The 19,617-nt window shown below is 37.0% G+C and overlaps 1 protein-coding gene and 1 long non-coding RNA gene across 9 annotated transcripts in view; one reads left to right on the top strand and one right to left on the bottom strand.

Annotated features, from left to right (window-relative positions):
* Positions 1-18,898, top strand: part of SULF2 (sulfatase 2) — a 265,589-nt gene extending 246,691 nt beyond the window's left edge. For 7 of the 8 annotated variants that reach the window (XM_087959310.1, XM_087959311.1, XM_087959308.1 and 4 more), the window contains 10 exons: positions 6,263-6,515; positions 8,504-8,600; positions 9,971-10,065; positions 12,301-12,360; positions 13,716-13,885; positions 13,975-14,117; positions 14,946-15,069; positions 15,736-15,766; positions 16,009-16,065; positions 17,920-18,898. In XM_087959310.1, the coding sequence (XP_087815436.1) occupies positions 6,263-6,515; positions 8,504-8,600; positions 9,971-10,065; positions 12,301-12,360; positions 13,716-13,885; positions 13,975-14,117; positions 14,946-15,069; positions 15,736-15,766; positions 16,009-16,065; positions 17,920-17,950 (1,061 nt within the window). In that variant the 3' untranslated portion in view covers positions 17,951-18,898. The remainder of the gene's footprint in view (positions 1-6,262; positions 6,516-8,503; positions 8,601-9,970; positions 10,066-12,300; positions 12,361-13,715; positions 13,886-13,974; positions 14,118-14,945; positions 15,070-15,735; positions 15,767-16,008; positions 16,066-17,919) is intronic. The other variant, XM_087959306.1, reaches the window with a different exon arrangement.
* On the bottom strand, positions 431-3,197 carry LOC148131106 (uncharacterized). Its single transcript, XR_015748451.1, has 2 exons — positions 2,271-3,197; positions 431-1,362 (listed from the first exon to the last, which is right to left on the bottom strand). It is a non-coding gene; the product is annotated as an uncharacterized LOC148131106 (long non-coding RNA).
* Positions 18,899-19,617: the final 719 nt, after the last annotated feature.

Genomic DNA, 19,617 nt, shown 5'->3' on the forward strand with positions numbered 1-19,617 from the left:
CTTCTAGTCTACATGGTGTAATTCTGTTTGTAATGCAAACTATATTTTATACTCACAGAATTTGGATATAATTAAGCCTAAAAGCTTTAAGATTTCCCAGGGCCCCAAAATTTAATTATATGGAAATAACAAATATATTGCTGATATTCACGTATGCTTATTCTGCTATTGCATTTCTGGAGTTTCATTTCAACATAAGGTCCCATAAGCTCTTTGGAAAAGAGACAAAATTACAAATTGTGCATGGATGTACGAGTGTTTCCTCTGTATATTGCAAAAACAAACAAACAAAAACCCTTGTGGTGAATCTGTGATGTTAATTGCCATTTTTATTATTCCAATCTGAGTGAAATCACAGCTTAAACATGTATATCGTCTGATGCTCAATAATGTAGACTTTGATGGCAAAATAATTACAAATGAATTTACATTGACATCAGATTATATTTATTTCTATGAATACCCTTTTCATCATTCTTCTTTTTTAAAAATATCCCAGCAGGAATTTTAAGGAAAAGAGAACAGGGATTGGATCCAGACATAAAATTGGCCATAACAGAAACATTGAGGATGCATATCCTTTTAAAACATACATTAAAATACATTATGCACCATAAATTGAGTTATTTTATAAAGAAAGGAACAAAATGCATGTGTGAATTATAGCTATTTTGAGTAATAATGCATGCAAATAATAAATGAAAGTAATCTCAGTATACCATGGAAGGAGAATCAAATAAAATTCAGTACATTTTATCAACCACAATCACATTTTACCCATCATAGAAATATCCTTACAGGAATGTCTTACCAGGGTTTAATAACAGTTCTGGAAACTCAGACTTACCCCAATCATGTAGCTGAACAGAATATTGGAATATATACATATAAAAATTATCCAGATTTATGTGTGGCCTTTAAAAATGGCTGCATTAATGCCATCATCACTTTTCTAATTTATCTGAAGGCATTAGATAATATTTCACCACAATACACAGCCCAGGAAATGTAGATTTCTAGATGTCTTTACCTTATAGCTTTTTTTTTTCATAGACTTCATCTACTTTTAGACAAAAGTTGAGGACTTTGCTGCTCTATATCCCACATAATGTTTAAGCAATGTTTACTATTTTCACATTTATTATACACCTTGTATAAAATTTCAGAATCCAAAATAATGACAAAATAAATCAATTTTAAATGTATTTTAAGATACCATACAGTCTTCCCCCTCTGTTTGAAATGTACAGGATTCCTAAGCTCACAGCAATTGTGTCCTGTATGTACCTAAAACCATTTTTAAATTGTTAATATAGAAATAGTTCTGTTTTTCCTACTGCAGCTGGGGCACTCATCTAAACCCTGTGCTTTAACTCAGGGGTCCCCAACCACCGGGCCGCGGACCGGTACCGGGCCGTGGAGCACTTTGCACCGGGCCGCAAAGAAAAAAAAATTAAAAAAAATGGCGGCTTTCTTCGCCTTCGGTGAATGCTGCTGGGATCGGGATCAAGGACACAAATGAAAGAAGGGGAGGGAGGAAGCAACCGAAGCCTGTCCTGCTCTCTGGCTCAGCTCTCTCAGTCGCTTTCTCGCTCCTCCACCAGCCCAGGAAGAAACTGCTTCAAAGAAGCCGGGGGGGGGTGGCTTTTCCTGTCGCCACAGCTTCCCGAGCGCCCGTTTCACCCCACCCGCCCGCCCGCTGCTCGCGGTTCAATCCACAGTGCTCCGTTCTGCCTGCCTGCCTGTCTGGTTGTTTAGGAGCAGCTTCGGCTGAGAATAATAACTATTCGCCTCTTTTTATCAGCGAAGCTGCTCCGAAACGAAGAAGGCAGGCAGGCAGGCAGGCAGAACGGAGCACTGTGGATTGAACCGCGAGCGGGCGGGCGGGCGGGGTGGGGGTGAAACGGGCGCTTCGGGGAAGCTGTGGCGACAGGAAAAGCCACCCCACCCCCGCTTCTTTGAAGCAGTTTCTTCCTGGGCTGGTGGAGGAGCGATAGAGTGACTGAGAGAGGAACGAGGCAGACACCTGAGGGAGGGAGGGAGGGAGACACCTGAGGGATGGGGCTGAGGGAGGCAGGGCCGAGGCGCTCCCTGAACTTGGTGGTTTGCTGGCAGACGTTTTATTACCCGACTAGGTAACAACATCAGATGTTACCTAGTCAGGTAATGAAACGTCTGCAAGCAAACTACCAAACTCGATTCTCTCCCCCGGGTCCTTGAAAAAATGTTTCTGCTTGAAACCGGTCCCTGGTACAAAAAAGGTTGGGGACCACTGCTTTAACTAACATTATTGAAAGATAGGTTCTTCACCTACAACTGTGCAGTCTTCATTAAAATGTCAGCTCTATTCCCTGAAAATCTATTATATAAGTAGCAAAGTACAAAAAGAGAGGAGCAGGTATATTTAGATCCTGATAGCTAAAAGGAGAATAGCAATATGGGCCATCCATAAGAAATTGCTTAGGTGTAAAAAACATTAGAGCTGACGTTGGAGAAAGAAAGGTAGATTAAAGTGGGAAAGAAGGTGCAAGCCATTAATAGGAGGCATGGAGAAGAGATTACACAGTCCAGAGATTGAAGGCAGCTTGTTAAAAAAAACTCTGAAGACTTCATTTTGTTTAGTATAAGGTGGGACAGAGAGAAAATTGGATGAGTTTTCCAGTTGCTAATAATATACCCTACATAAAATAAAATAGTATTTCATGAATCCTCGAGGTATTTGTTTCTCTCCCGCCCTGAAATAGGATACTGAATTGGCCTGCCAGTAGTTCTCTGGGATTTGGCATGCCATTGGCAATTATGGGTGCCTTCTGATTTCCTTTCTTACACTTACAGAAAAGCCCTATTACAATATATCTGTTTAAAAGGTGATTTTTAAAAAGGCAAGAGGACTTTCTTTGTTGTTCCTCGAAGATGTTTCACATCTCATCCAAGCAGCTTCTTCAGTTCACCTCAGAACTGAAGAAGCTTCTTGAATGAGAAGCAAAACATTTTTGAGTAAAAACGAAGTCCACTTGCCTTTTGAAAAAGCACCTTTGGGACAACCATGATCTGAGAATCTATTCAAAGTTTTGCAGTGTTAATTCAGCGCCAGAAAAAAAAACCACAGATGGCTGATGCTTCACAAACATAATAAGTAAATTTTACAGACCAGTTGTAGATTTCTCCAACATGGAAGTAAACTCAAAGAAAAACAAGCAGCACAGAAACAGACATCAGTTTCACTTTAGTTCAGCAGGCAAGCATTATGCACAGCAGAGGAGAGAAGCAGTTTCATTTTCAATAGACAGACTCAGAGCTCAACATAGCTGCAGAGCTTAATATAGAGCCACACCTCGGCTACTTTTAGTTTCAGTTTCCAGCCTAGGCTAATTCTAGTTTCAGTTTCCAAAACAGTCCTCATTGGCTGACTTAGTTGCTATACCTATTCATTGGCTGACCTTGTTACCATGCTCTATTCCAGTTCATGAATATACTCTGACAGAATCTCCATAGACTTTTATGATACATCTGCTTTCAGTGAAGAGGGTAGCCTCCATCCGTGAAGCAATCCCAGGATAGGATTGGTTTGCCCAACATGCAGTGAGACTTTTTCATATTCTAGGATATTATGTCAGTACGTTAAGAATTGAGCTTTTACTTCTTGATGAAAACTAGTGAAAAAAGATTATCTCCACCTTTTGTTCATTGTCCAAAAATGGCAGCCCATTTTTCCTCTGTTTTACACAAGAAGAAAAAGGGTTCTGGCAGCAACCTGGGATGAAATATCTCTGCATGGGCTTCATTTCTCATTGTTCATGTATGATATTTCATGAGAAAAATATTATTTGTCAGCGCACTCAGATATAAACACTAATTGAGCAGGTAGAAACCAGTATTCAGTTGTGAATGGTGAGAGTTTAAAAACAGATAATAACAAGTTGAATGCTAGCGCACTTATGTAAGTAAAAGTTTATGGTTTTCTAAGAAAACATTACTTCATTTCTCTGCAATTACTACAGAAATCCCAGGTGCTGCAGTGCAATATTGTAACACAGTACAGAATCATCCCATCCTTTCCCTATTCTGCTGCCAAACAACCGATCTGTATGAGAGTTAATGAGCCCTTTTTTAGTTTATAGAAATACACACTTATCAATTTAGGGTCTAAAAAGTCATGGAAAGTTCCCAAAGGTGATTTATTTTTCATTTATCTTTATTTAGGTCTCTATCTCTGACGAGCTAGCTATATATAAGCTGTTTTGACCCATGTGTTTAATTGGTTCTCTTTGTCTGGTTTTAGGAATTGTGTGGTAAACAGATCATATTTTAAATCATATTTATGCAGAAACATTGAAAATTCAGAAGAGTTCACAAATCTTTGAGCACCCACAGCATCAGTCAAAATTTTAAAAAATAAGGGCATTTGCTTCATTGAATTTCATTGAAAAACACCACTTCCTATGTTGTTTGTATTAAAAATATTATTTAAAAGGCAAACAGTACAACAGATTTGTTTTTGATAATTGGTTGGTTGTTGTTTGAACATTGTTTAGCATTTATAAATGTTACATTCTATTCAGATTTTACAACGGGGTGTGTTTTTTGATGCCAGCAAATGGAAACACACGCCTCATGACAAAGGAAACCAATTCTTGCTGAGAATGTCTCTTTTTAGTTTCTTCTTTTTGGGTGTAACTTCTTAGAATTTCCTCTTAGTATTAAAAGAGAAGGGAGTTTCCTCATTTTAGTCAAATGTTCCTAAATTAGAACCTAATTTTCCCCTAAAGCTATGATTCACCTGGCTAAGCCTCAGGTGGAGATTTAGAATTCCAAGTCAGTGAATAATTCTGTTGTACTCTGTAAATACTATGAATAACGCAACAGGCCCATCACTCCTAAATGCTGTGCAAACAGTGCAGATTGTGGTTCTTTCTTATGGATTATTAGAAATGGAACTCAAATAAGAAATAGTGGACATATATATTTCTATATGAATCAATACTCTTATCCTACTCAATGCTGCTGAGCCTAAGAAGCCAGGGTAAAGTCTCCCGTGAGGTTTCCAATAAGCCATCTTTAAATGAGCTTAAAACTGCTGACAATTTATGGGAATTGAAAGGGAGAATTTCGAATTGGAGAAGTTCCTGGGGTTTCATGACCAGAGGGAAGAGGAATTGCCATCTAGAGTTTCACTCAAATGGGTAAGTTGTGAAAGGGAAAGCAAGAGAAATAGAATTCAACAAAGCTTGAAACTGTGGTTTAAAGAGCAGGGATTTTGCTGGCTTAATAGGGAAAAAAAGTTGAAATAGAGAACTAGAGATGAGAAATATGGAGTAATAGTCTTCAATTGCTGTTTTTCAGAATTCTCTAGATGGGAAAGTAGTTTCAAAGAAAAGCAAAAGCCACCATGAAACATTAATAAAAGTCCTTCTGTGGCTCTTTAGATTGCATGAAACATTCACATTGAACATCATTTATTTTCACTTCTTTTCTAGATTTCTGAACTTTTGCTGCCACCACATGGCAAAAATGTAGAAATAAACCATTTCAGTAAAAATAAATTCTATAAGAACATACACTAAAAACTACTTGACTACTTCCTTAAATTTAAGCCATATAAAATCTTCATTCAAGATCTTCTGTAGGCCAACTCATAATCCTACAGCAATGAATATTGCAAGGTATCAGCTCTGTAACTCTACAGTCTCATACTTAGCTGGAAGGTAATTTATGCCAAGAAAAGCAAATCCAAAGTTAATTTAGTTTTTCTAAAACCTACTAAGGCTAATAAAATAAATTATCCTCAGCTGTCATATAAAACAAGATACATTTTTGCAGTTTCATTTCCTTTGACTTTTATATCTATTCATCCATCCATTAATTCAGTTTTAGCTGGTCTTTTTTAGTAAGTTACAATAAAAAAATTCAATAAATTTTCAATAAATGTCAACAGTATATTCAAAAGTATATTGTCAAAAATTAAAACCATAACATGTGAAAAATATAACTAAGCAAATGATGTGCCCCCATTATAATAAAAGGTATTTTTTCCCGTAAGGTTTATCCTTGTAGTATTAACTTTATAATAAAATTTATGTATATAGGAATTGATTATTTTTTATAGAATTAGACCACTGTCTGAAAAAAGTAATTATTTTTGAAAATAAAGAATTCTTCCAATCCTTTCTAACCCAGCCAATTTTTTTAGCAATAAACTTTCTGTCAATCCATATCTGACCTGCTAAATAGACATAAATTGTGTTGTTTATTTCTCATGTAGAATACAAAACAAGCTACATTCGAAGTCGTTCGATTCGCTCAGTGTCTGTTGAGCTTGATGGCAAAGTATATAATTTGGATTTGGAGGATGGCTATCAACCTGTTTTACTATGGAATGTCACAAAAAAGCCCCAAAATAGTCAAGAATCAGAAGGAGGAAGAGAAGTTGATGATGCTAAGGATATGGAGGAATACAGTGGCACTGGCAGTATTTTAGAGAACACAGCACCAAACTTAATAAAAGTGACACACCGGTAAGTCTTTGAAGAGATTAATTAGTAGGTTGTGGTTTTTATTATGTATATACTTGAATATATATATGCAACATTATATGTATATACAAAACATATATAGCTCTATGTATCAGGATCATTTTATCTATTGGGAACATTAGTACCTTGCATCATAGACAAGAAAGGAGAGAAAATTGCAAGTTACAGATATAGTGGTAAAGAATATAGGTAGCTCAGGATTGAACTGTTGGGTTGTTGGTGTTCTATTATTGTAATGACTAGTCTAGTGAAGAAAAGGACCAGGGAGACATAACAGCAGTGTTCCAATTTTTGAGGGGCTGCCACAGAGAGGAGGGGGTCAAGCTATTTTCCAAAGCACCCAAAGGCCAGACAAAGAAAACTGATCAAGAAGAGATTCAACCTAGAAATAAGGAGAAATTTTCCGAGAGTGAGAACAATCAATCAATGGAATAGTTTGTCTTCAGAAGTTGTGGGATCGCCATCACTTGAGACTTTCAAAAAGAGATTGGACTGCCATTCATCAGAAGTGGTGTAGGGTCTCCTGCTTGGATGGGAGGGGGTGGTCAGACTAGAATACCTACAAGGTCCCTTCCAATTCTGTTGATCTGTTAAGTAAGAAAGATACCCTAATCAAGGAAGAAACCATACCTCAATCAAGGCTACATATAAACAACCAGGACATTCTGTTGTTTGATGTATATTACCTAGCCTGGTAATGAAATGAAAAAAACATGTTTGAAGGAAGAGAGGAAGAGTCCATGCTTCTTTTCTGCCTTAATATATGGGAATAAACAAGTAAACCTCCTTCAATGATCGGGGCCTTGATTAGGGGCTTATGTGGGTAAATGAAGTCATGGGCTATGTCGTCGGACATGTATATGTCCAGAAGGGTGTCCCAAGGCAGAAGAAGTTTTCATCCTGCAGTGGATAGACAATGACTAAGATGATGATGATACAAGCAAAACATTGGGCTTAACCCAATGAGCTAGATATATATTTCCTTAACTTACTGTGACAGCAATAGCATTTAGACTTACATACAGCCCTCTCAAAGCGGTTTACAGAGTCTGCCTATTGCCCCCAACAATTTGGGTCCTCATTTACCCACCTTGGAAGGATGGAAGGCTAAGTCAACCATGAGCCTGGTGAGATTTGAACTGCCAAATTGCAGGCAGCTGGCAGGCAGCAGAAGTATCCTGCAGTACTGCATTCTACCCACTGCGCCACCATGGCTACGTAATGATAAGTGATGCAGTTAATAAGTGAGTCATCAGGTGACCAATTTTATGACCTTTTTCATTAAGCAAATTTGGCTTCTCCCATTGACTTGGCTTATTGGAAGTTGGCTGGGAAGATCACATGGCATTTGCATTATGCTGGGATGCTGCCACTGCTGTAAATGCAGGCTGGTTGCCAAGCACCAGATTGTGCAGGAATGCCACGACAATTATAAGTGAGAGGTTGTGAGAGGCGTTTTTTTTTTCAGTGCTGTTGTAGCTTCAAACTGCTACTAAACGAATGGGCATAAGTAGAGGACCACCTGCAGGATGGCTATACCTAAGAACAAGGGTTGCCTAATATATTTTGTTAAATGTTTGTCTACATTCTAGAAAGCTGACTGGTTATATCGGACAATCCATACTCAAGATCACACACGTCTAATTGCCAGCGTTTGTGTTTATACTTAGGCTTCTCAACCATTAGCAAGCTTTTACTTTTTTTCCCCAAAAAAATATTTATAGTAATTTTTTCCTCCAAGACAGCACACTTGGTTTTTCTCTACTGACATTTCAGTCCAACAACAAAGTTCAGTTTCCATTGCGCACATTGCTTACTCTTGGTTGCAGTAGGGGAGTTGCCCCTGTTTCTTTCCTGGAGTCACATCAGCTAAGCTAGTTCAAAAAACGATTTTCATGAATGTAATGCTGTCTGTTTCCAACAGCTAGTCACTGCCTCCAGGATAATGACCTTTTCCTTTTTTTGAACAGATGCTACATTTTAGAAAATGACACTGTTCAATGTGACACAGACTTATATAAATCATTGCAAGCCTGGAAGGACCATAAGCTTCATATAGACCACGAGGTTAGTGTTTTCTGACCATGTGAATCACCATTTGAATCACATTTCCAAATTCCAAGGAACCGTGAGTGAACTTTTTTGTCAGGTTTTATTCTCAACAGGCACAATATCAGTGTTTAATGAAGGCCGAATGTTAAATAGTCTGATACCAGCTTTGGCTGATGTCTGGGTCGACTTTGAAATGAGAATGTCTTAGAACAGAGTTGCTTTTTGAAGATCGGTTTAGCAGCCGGTGGTTCAGGCAATTATGTTGACCAAACTAGGCTGCATATAAAAGTTCCCTTTTATTCCCTTTTATTCAAAGGTGAACATCTTCTTAACCCAGTTTTCCTTCATGAAGGCATAATCATCAGTTTTTCCTTTTGCCACATTCTGCATTGCCCGAAGGAATCTTAATCCTCTAAATATGATTTTAGGGGTTAAGGAAGCCAGAGGATGTGAAAAATATTTCTGTTTGTGGAGGCCTCTGCTCAATCCCAAATCCTTCTGAAAATAAAACGGCACGTTGAAGCTAATTTAATATCCTTAATTACATAGTGCACTAAAAGGGCAGCACAGGGAACATGTGGATAAGAAGTTTCAGACTAACTGGACATAACATTATGCAATAACAGTAACAGCAATAACAGTATGTTAAAGACTCATAACTGGCCTGTTTTTCCTATTTCCCTCTTGCCCTCAAAGTGCACATATAAACATACAGTACCTACAACTCTTTGACAATTAAGAGATTGACAGAAATGCACATCATTTCCCCCAGGCTTTTTAAATTAAATTTCCCATAGATCATTGAACTTTCGTGATACATGATGCATGGGAATTACTTGTTGACCATCAATTAAAATAACCCCTAACTTAAAAAAAAAATAAAAAAAAATGAGTCATCTTATAGTCTGGAAAAAACTACATTCATTCCAAAAAAAATTCAGTTTACTTGTACATGCTAGTATAAATTGCCTTGCCTTGGCTCTATCTCATTGCCTGCTAAGGTTTTCTTGTAAATAAAGGAAAGCGGTGGATAATTTTTTTTCTTTCACCTCTGCTATAATTACAGCAGTTAGGTATTCTTCCTCCAAAAGTCAAGTTATATTCCTTGCTAAAAAATGTCCTTACTGCTTATTCCAAATTCCCACCAGTGAACTGTGTAGATAATGCAATGCATGGTAATTGTAGTAATCATCTGTGTTTCTGGCTAAAGTTTGGCATTTTAGCATAAACTCTTCTTTTAAAAAAAAATGTTAACGCAGAATAATTGGGATACAGAGATGTTTTGAAGAAAGGAATTTAATGGCTAGTATCTAGACAAGTTGAATGATAGAAATCAAATCAGTCAATTTTGCATCCATCCATTTGTTCTTATTTTTTATTATTAGATTGAAACTCTACAAAACAAAATTAAAAACCTGCGAGAGGTAAGAGGTCATCTAAAGAAGAAGCGACCGGAGGAATGTGATTGTAACAAGATAAGGTACTTTCTTTTAGAGTCAGAAACTGCAATAAGCAGGAAGTGGTTATGAATTTAGGCAGAGGGATTTAAGACACAAGACTATTTAGCAAACACAGCCATCCTCTTATTAAAGTCAGATACTCCAATGCCTTGAAAATGCTGGTGCCTTATTGTGTCCAGTCCAGCAAAGCAGAAAAGAAAACCAAGAAACATTCGTGTCTCATCACACTCTTCTATTAAAAACAAAAATAACATTTCAGGCCAGTTCCTCTTATCTTGACATAGCTAACAGCCTACTCTCTTTTGGGAGTTCTTTCCAAGTTTGAAATTTTCTAACCTTGGAAAGTACAAATTAAAGATCTTCAACCTCTCTGGAATACACAGGGCCTCTAGGATTTATACCCAGTGCTTTTAAATTATCTTGAAACTGAAATTCATTATTGGAAGAGGTAGAAATACCTGCTGATATGCTGTTTTCTGTTACACATCTTTCAGTTACTTTGAAGTCTCCCTGGTTGCTTAGATTTCCCACTGGGAAAAAGCCTCTGAATGGGGATTCTTATGATCACATCTTTTGGTAACTCAGTGAAGTAATGGAAACCAGGGAACTAACTGGTTGCCTGCTGTAGAGACTATAGTTAGTACTATGAAAAACAAGATATTCAAACACTTACCCTGTGCTTAAGTCAATAAATACAAAAACACTGCCCATGAAAATGTATTCAAAATTCTCCACTCCTTTGAAAGAAATTGTAAAAGCAAATTCTCTGCTGTCAAGCTGAATTCAAGCTGGCATTACGCAGCCCTTGTCTGTTTCTAATTAGGGTAAATAGAGAGCAAATATTTAGCACAAAGTTGGCCAAAATCCCCTTCAGTCAAGATGCTGTTGTGGCCAGTTTCCCATTCATTGTCTAAACTCAGGAACAGAGATCTGCAGTATTCACCTCTGAGGTGGGGAAGTTATTTCAAATCTCAGATGGGTAGGTGGGATGTATTTTTCAGTGGTACCTTGAAGAAGCTTGTGGGACCTGTTGCCCCCTTCTTAAGATCTTCTGTACTCAGATTTGTATTTTTCTGCCACTGTGAAACTACTAAATAAACAGGAAAAGTTGCAGCTTCTTTAAGAGTGAATAAGATTCACATCGGATCTAAAAATAATTTCCAAGCTCAGAGTTGACTATTTGGACATCCCTACTTAGCACCATGGCCAAAGAAGCTCCAAAACTTCCTGTTCCGTGCATGGAAAAAACCATACAAAAGAAGTATAAAAGATGTGATATTTGTTGCCCCCGCTGCCAAACACCGTAGAAAAATAGATTAGTTTTCAGGAGGAAAGCATGAGACATTGCTTCTGCTCTCAGTATATTTCTCTGGTCAGGGACATTTCCTTAGTGACTTCTGTAATTATGTCTCCTCTTTTGCTCAGCATCCTGGGCTGCTTTTCCAATTCATGGTAGGAGCTGCTCCTGCCAGTGCAAAAAAGCACATCAGTCTCTGTTTTAGGCCCAACTAGTTCTACTATTTATCTGATGTCATCTAGCAAGCAGGACATCAGACCCACCTCCTGGTTTACAATATAATAAATGTTTGGTCCATTTGTTTCCAACCGTTGTATCCTCACACTCAGTGTCTGCCTTCTTTCCAAATCCACATACTACATTTCAGTTCTTGTAAGTTTTAGTGCAATCCTAAGATTTGTAATAGTCTACCTCTAATAAAGGTCAGAATGGGAAATATTGCATGATCTGGACAGTGGAGCTCTTCCATTTGATCATGTTGAGATTCAGCCTGCCAGCTAGAGTAGGAAAGTAATTTACCATCCAGCTTCTCTTTCATGTCAATGTCCATGTCATTTTTTTTACTTTAAAACCAATAAATCCCTATATAAAAAGTAGCCCTGCGAAGTAGAAAAGTAGAATCTAGTTAGTTTGCTTGCCTGCCTCCTCCTCTTCCTCCTCCTTTCAATTAGACAGTTACAAGAGACTCTTAAACTGTAGCTTAAAGTGATGCAATATAGAGATTCTCTTTGTTTTAGAATCTGTTGTTTATTTTCTCTTTATTACATGGAAACAAAGCCAAGTAACTTCTAGCAAACTAAAACAAAGGTCTGTGTTTTACATCAGTATCCTCATTTTCTCAGTTTTATAAACTGCCCCTAGCTTTAGAGTGGAAGAGCACAAGTATAAAAATATAGAACAAAATAAAATAAAGAATTGTGTTTTAGATAATTGTAGAACTGGGATATTTGTTTTTCAGCTTGCAATCAAAACACAAAGGCAAACTGAAACACAAAGGATCTGATCTCCATCCTTTCAAGTAAGTACATCTTAAACGACATCATTTTTAAAGTAGTTCTGTCTTGCTAATCAAGAAGTCTGAGAAAATTATGAATGCAATCTGCTATGTGGCCATGGTTTACTATTATTTGAGATTCTTATAAAGAACCGTGCTCCTTTGGCCATAAATATACTGAGACTTTCAGACTAACTGGTTGATTTCTTTCATCTACAATATCAGATTTGAAGAAGACAATATTGTGCAGAATGAGATAACGTAATTTTGAACTGAACCAATTCAGCATTTCAGAAAAAGTGTCTTATCTTTATAGAGCCTGAAATACAGAAATAAAAAAACTGTATGATTATATTAGCTAGATAGCATAGATAGGAACATGGAGGCTAAGCTTTAATAATGTCTGTAGAGATTCTCTGTCATCCAGGTCATGGTTGTCCCAAAGGTACTATTTCTCAAGGCAACTGGACTTTGTCTTTTCTTGAACACGTTTCACTTCTCATCCAAGAAGCTTCTTCAGTTCCGACTCTTTAATACTTAATGTATCAAATAAAAAGTGGTGGATTCCTCTTATGGAACATCTTCAAGGCAAGCAGGGAATAAACAGCCACTTGTCATATATGCTTTCGTGGAGAGTCCCACAGGGACTTGGATTTAATATGACTCTATAACTCTATTACACATAGACTTTTAAAAAAAACACATTTGAGAAGTATTTTTTAAAAAGGAAATATATCCAGAGTAAAGTAGCAGTGCATAATCTGTCTCAGACTTGGGGTGAATGTTGTTATGCATGGTGTTTGTTTGAAAATTTTCTGTCATGGCCACACATTTATCACCTCAGTTCTACCTCAATAATTTTAGATTATTGGCTGGGAGGCTATTTTACACACATAAGCAAAATAATGGCCAGGTGACAAACAGGGCAAACAAACTTAGTCCTGACAAACAGGAGTAAGTAAAGTTAAGAGCCCAGTTTAGTATAGAATTAAGGCATCTGACTAGAAATCAGGAGATTACGAGTTCTAGTCCCACCTTAAACACAAAGCCAGCAGTTGGCCTTGGACCAGCCTCTCTCTCAGCCCTAAGAAGCAGGCAATGGCAAATCACTTCCAAAAAATACCTTGCCAAGAAAACTGCAGGCACTTACCAGAATTCAAAACTCACTCAACACCAAAAAATAAGAAGATAAAGTTAGCGTCCTAAAATTAACTTCGCTGTTGTTATGTAAAAACTGAATGAGATGAGAGGTGAATCCCTTCTCAGATTGTCCATGATAGCCTTGTGCCTTACTGCCAGACTGTTACTGTTATAAAGCAGTTGGTTTTATCTATGAGACAATTTTTTACTTATTATGAATTCTTGATCTTTGCGTTCAGGAAAACCTTTCAGGAGAAGGATAAGCTATGGCTCCTCCGAGAACAGAGGCGAAAGAAGAAACTCAGGAAGCTGCTCAAAAGAATAAAAAATAATGACACATGTAGCATGCCAGGCCTGACATGCTTCACACATGACAATCAGCACTGGCAGACTGCCCCCTTGTGGACATGTAAGATATATCTCCGTGCATGTAAAGCATTTAAAATTATTTAGAAAGTACTTTACAACTGTTGTCAAATATTAACATTTTATTTGCAGTGGGTCCTTTCTGTGCCTGTACCAGTGCAAACAACAACACATACTGGTGTATGAGGACGATCAATGAGACACACAACTTTCTGTTCTGTGAATTTGCAACTGGCTTCCTTGAGTACTTTGACCTGAACACCGACCCTTACCAGGTAATTAAAAAAAAAACCCAAAGGTTCAAAGCTTGCCTATGATCAACTTTCCATGACCCATACACACACAAAAAAACAGAGTCTGCCCTGGATTTACCATTTTTCATGACAATAACATCAGTTGGCACACTACATTTTGCGGTTGGTCAACTATAACTCCACCAGGGTTGGCTGCAGGAAACCTTTTCATATATACCAACCTTTTTGCATCTCATGCTTTTTAGATGTCTTCAGATTGCAGGTCCTACAATTTATTCTCCATGCTGAACTTGTAGTTAATTTGTATTGATGTTTGTGAGATGACAGGCTGCCTATAAAATGGCCAACACCTCTTATCCCTTTAAGGCCTCTCCTTAGCCAGCCCAGCAACGGTTGGCTATAAAAACTGGGCTGAGAAGTTTTCCAGCAGTAGGAATAGATTCACAAAGAGTAATAGTTGGAAGAGCAATAGGAAGTGCAGTAGAAAGTAAGAAAGAGTGGAGTAGAAGGTAGTATCAGCCTTTGAGTGATTGTGTAAGTTGACGAGGGACCAGATTAGTTGTCTTTTGTTTTGGAGCCACTGACTTGGATACACGTAAAAAAGGCCTGTGACAATGTTATAACTTAAAGCTTATAATATTAGCATCCTCATGAGGTGAGGATGAAGTTCAGTTCTACAGCTGCCTTCATCACTTCTTTTTCCTCCACCAAAACCTCATCTCTGCAGAACAAGGAAAGGGCAGTAGAAGTCTAAGCTTGGAATCTACAACTGGGCATTAGAAATCCAAGTGCCTGTATCCAATTTCTGGGGTATACCTGCTATAATTTAAAAACTGTGTCTATGTGCAGCTAATTAATGCAGTAAACACACTGCATAGAGATGTTCTCAACCAACTGCATGTGCAGCTCATGGAACTGAGAAGTTGCAAAGGCCATAAACAGTGCAACCCAAGGACCCGAAATATGGAACTTGGTAAGTTCAGTTTTTATTTCACTTTGGTAAGCGGAGTGTGCTTAAATAATTTGAATGGCACTATTTCAAGTCACTTGTATATACCTTTAAGTAGTTTAAACAGGAAATCTAAATCAGGGATAGGTTTTAATTACATACTTAACTTCATATAGATGTTATGGAAAATGTTTTCGTTAATTCCACCAGTTCTAATTAAGAAAGGTGTAGTATGAATCTATAAATAAATTGTAGAATTTATCATAGGTATTACACCGGTAAGATAAATAGGAATACAGAAATTGGGAACTTAGTTTCAAGTGATAAAATGCTAGTTATTAACCATATGTAGCTTTGTGGAATAGCAGTTTAAAAAATGCAGAGAATGGCTTAACTTCAATATTCCATTGATTTGCCTCTGTATCAAGCTGCAATAGGAGCATAATAAATGTGAACCAGCTTTGGATTTATTATGGGAATATAAATTGAATATATATATATTCTTAATTTAGCATTGAGCTGCCTCATTCTAAATGTAGCTGCTATGATTTTGTTCTCTCAAACTTCTGTGTTTGGAAAGTGCCACTGTCTTTAAAACAAACTTTTGATAGTCTATTTTACTTTTACAATATGCTTCCCCCCCCCCGCTTCCATAAACTCTTGTTAATTAGTATTATTTTCTTCATTTAGGTCTTAAAGATGGAAGCTATGAACAATACAGGTAATACTACTAACGATAAGTTTCCCCATCCTCAGAAGTAAATCTATACTAAATACTGAAATAATCCATAGGCATATAGAATTAGGTTATGATAAGGAGAGCAAAATATTGGATTTCTTTTGGTACTTTAATGTGAGAAATGTTCAATATTTTATAGCCTACCCAAGGATTCTTTCCCTTCCTTCTTTCCTTCGTTAAGGTATGTGACTAATTTTTCTGTCCTATTGTGTCTCAAAAATTAGGCAGTTTCAACGTCGAAAATGGCCAGAAATGAAAAAATCTTCATCTTCCAAGTCCCTGTAAGTTGGAATTTATTCGTGTAAATCATTAGGTTTTGTTTCTTGTTCTTTTTTATTTATTTCTTGCACACAGTACATATTTACAACTTCATATATCCTGTTTTTAGTCCATCTTCACAGAGAGAAGGTTGACAGAATGATGGACCTCATCTAATATTTGGAGCCTCTAGCAAAAGGTTTACTGAGTTCAATACTAATATGATGGAACCGTCAAAACTGAATTACTGTATCATGGAGCTCCAATATTTAGAAGAGGATTTTTTTTTCTGAATTCTCTCCCTGTTAATCAGAGTGGAATGCTGCCTTATGCAACCTGTATAGAAGTAGTGACCTTCAAAGTTAGAGTGGCACAGAAAAAATGACTTATAACTATTTTTCGCACAACTGTTGCAGCATCCCTACATTCTCAAGATCAAAATTCAGATGCTTAGCAACTGGCCTGTATTTATGACAGTTGCATGTCCCGGGATCATGTGATCACCATTTGTAACATTCCCAGCTGACTTCCAAGCAAAATCAACGGGGGAAGTTAGATTTGCTCAATGATGGCAAAAAAGTCATAAAATTGGGCAAAATTCAGCTTCCTTGCTTAGAAACAGAAATTTGGGGCTCATGGTCATAAGTCAAGGACTACCTATGTAGAGTGCATTAGGTAAATGTGTCAACTGCCATCCAGCTGTGCAAATCTAAAGCAAAAGCTGGAGCTCAAACTTAAGCCCAAAATTAAATATCAGATTACAGGTACAGCTAGTCCCTAGTTAACAATGGCAATTGGGTTTGGAATTTCCATTACATTACGATGCATTTGTAAAGCAGAATATTATTGAACACACATTTTAGCAACAGCAATTCTAGCAGGCCCTAGTTACTGTAAAGTAAATCGTTGCAGATCATTAAATGAGACCCTCATGCAACTGATTTTTCCTTTCCTTTCCTTTCCTTTCCTTTCCTTTCCTTTCCTTCCTTCGTTCCTTTTCCTACCTTCTTACCTCCCTCAAAAATTGTTTCCCTATGATATACTGTCAGAATAGAATAGAATAGAATAGAATAGAATAGAATAGAATAGAATAGAATAGAATAGAATACTTTATTGGCTAAGTGTGATTGGACACACAAGGAGTTTGTCTTTGGTGCATATGCTCTCAGTGTAGATAAAAGAAAAGATACATTCATCAAGAGTCAAGAATCATCAGGTACCACACTTAATAATAGTCATAGGTTACAATCAAATCATACTAGGAAACAGTATAAATCATAAGGATACAAGCGACAAAGTTGCAGTCATACAGTCACAAGTGGGAGGGGATGGGCGATAAGGAGTGATGAGAAGATTAATAGTAATAGTAAGGAAGACTTTGTAAATAGTTGGACATGTTGAGGGAATTATTTGTTTAGCAAAGTGATGGCGTTCAGGAAAAAACTGTCCTTGTGTCTAGTTGTTCTGCTATGCAGTGCTCTACAGCATCGTTTTGAGGGAAGGAGTTGAAACAATACATACAATGTCAGCACCTTGCCCCCAACAATCTAGGTCCTCATTTTACTGACCTCTGAAGGATGGAAGGCTTGAGTCAACTTTGAACCGTTCAATATTGAACTCCTGGTTGTAGGCAAAATTAGCCTGCAATACTGAATTTTAACCACTGCTCTACTACAGCTCTTAATATAGATGTCAAATTCCTTCTAAAAATTCAGTTGCCAAGTAAAGGAGATGACAATCTCTACTTTTATAGAAGGTTCCACATGTAGCCCCTGTGGTTCCTTGTGTGACCTGGATAAAATTAGATTTCTGTTTCATAGACCAATTGATTACAATGACAATGAACTAATGATATATCTTTTATTTCTATTTCACAGAGGGCAACTTTGGGAAGGTTGGGAGGGGTAATTTCCTACAACTGCTAGACCTCAGTGAGGACATAAACTGGCCGGAACTTGAATTCTTGTACAGACTTAATAAAGTATGTATGATTTCAGACTGGATCATAATCTTAGCCTGGAAGACTGGATGAACTTTGATGCTAAGGTGAATAGAATATTTGCATTTTTATGCAGTCCAAAATGATGCAGTTATCTTCTGGAGACTACTGTTGTCAAGAACCTGTATCCCACTAGTTTACTCGCATTTGCTTTGGATTATACCTCACTTGCTTCACAAGCTATTTTATTTCAGTCAATCACCTGAGATACTATTCCAAAAGAGGACTGCAGAGAAATATTGCAACCTGTAGAATCCTGAAAGGCAAAAGCACAGAAGATCAGATTTCAACAGAAGACAATTTTATATTTTCTTTAAATTAAGGCATTGGAATGACAAATAAAGAATAACACTTTTTTTTTCAGGCTTGGACAAATTAAACTTTGAAGCACTGATTTTAAAAAGTCTGTTAAGGGATTCTAGGATCCGCAAAGGATATTACTGAAAAGAAGCACCAATTCAGCACTGTAATATTATCACTTGTTTGTATACTACAAAATGCAACAGTTTTCACATCTTCCTTGAGGTTAAGAGAAGAAACAGAAAATAAACCCTCACTCAGAGAAACCACCTTTCCAGCATTGTATTGTAAATACTCAGTGTTCCATTTCAAAAGAAATCCAATCCAGATTTGTTACTGAAATATTGGCATGCCCCAATATCATTTCTAAAAATGTCACTTCACTGCATAATTAAACTTTAGAATTGATCTTTTTTTAAAAAAAAAACACTGCAAAATTAAAAGCAGTTAATGTATGTCTTGAATTTTAACAAAGTTGGATTTGTATTAAGTCTTTGTGGTTATATTGTATGTTAAAAAAAACCAAAATTATTACTATAAAAAGCACTTGTTTACTTTTATACTTGGAGCTTTTTTAAAAAGATAATTCTGTGATCAATATACAAGCAACTTTTCTAATTCATTCCAAAATATGAATTTGTATAACCTGTATATTAGAAGAAATACATTTCTGAAAATTTACAAACACAACTGGTTGGATGGGAGAGAATGGGAAAGAACATTTCCCAGTAAGACCTGACTTTTTAAAAATTGAACTGTTTCCAAATTCAGTCTCATACAAATTTCTCTCATTCCGTTACTTGAACAAATCAAAAGCAGAACTTCAATTTCCTTCATTGTTTTTCTAATATATATATATATTTCACCTTCCACCATTGAGAAATTGTTTTATATTTTATTTATATAATCACAGTGTTTGCCTACCAATCATTCATTGAAGTTACAGTGGTACTGAAAAAAATTGTGGCCTATTTATGACCAGTACAACCTTCTGAGGCAGCACCGCTCGGCTACATGGTCACCATTACAGCCAGTATATATTGTTTGGTGGCTGACCTAAGAGGGTTTTATTTTTCTGCCCCCCTTTCCTCAGAGAGATTGATTGGCAAGAAAGGGATTGCAAAAGAGCTGCACATTGAAAGCACTGCAATCCTGCAGGAAGACCCAGACTAGGAGCCTCGGATGTGCTATGCATCACATGAATTCTCACTTAGTAAAGCTTTGCTTAGTAAAGTTCCTAGCTCCACTTAGAGAGGTTAAGCAAGGACTACCTCTT

This window comes from Notechis scutatus, chromosome 3, assembly GCF_049901735.1.
Source record: "Notechis scutatus isolate UNSWTSFEM ecotype Mainland chromosome 3, rNotScu1.2, whole genome shotgun sequence".
NCBI classification, from domain to species: domain Eukaryota; kingdom Metazoa; phylum Chordata; class Lepidosauria; order Squamata; family Elapidae; genus Notechis; species Notechis scutatus.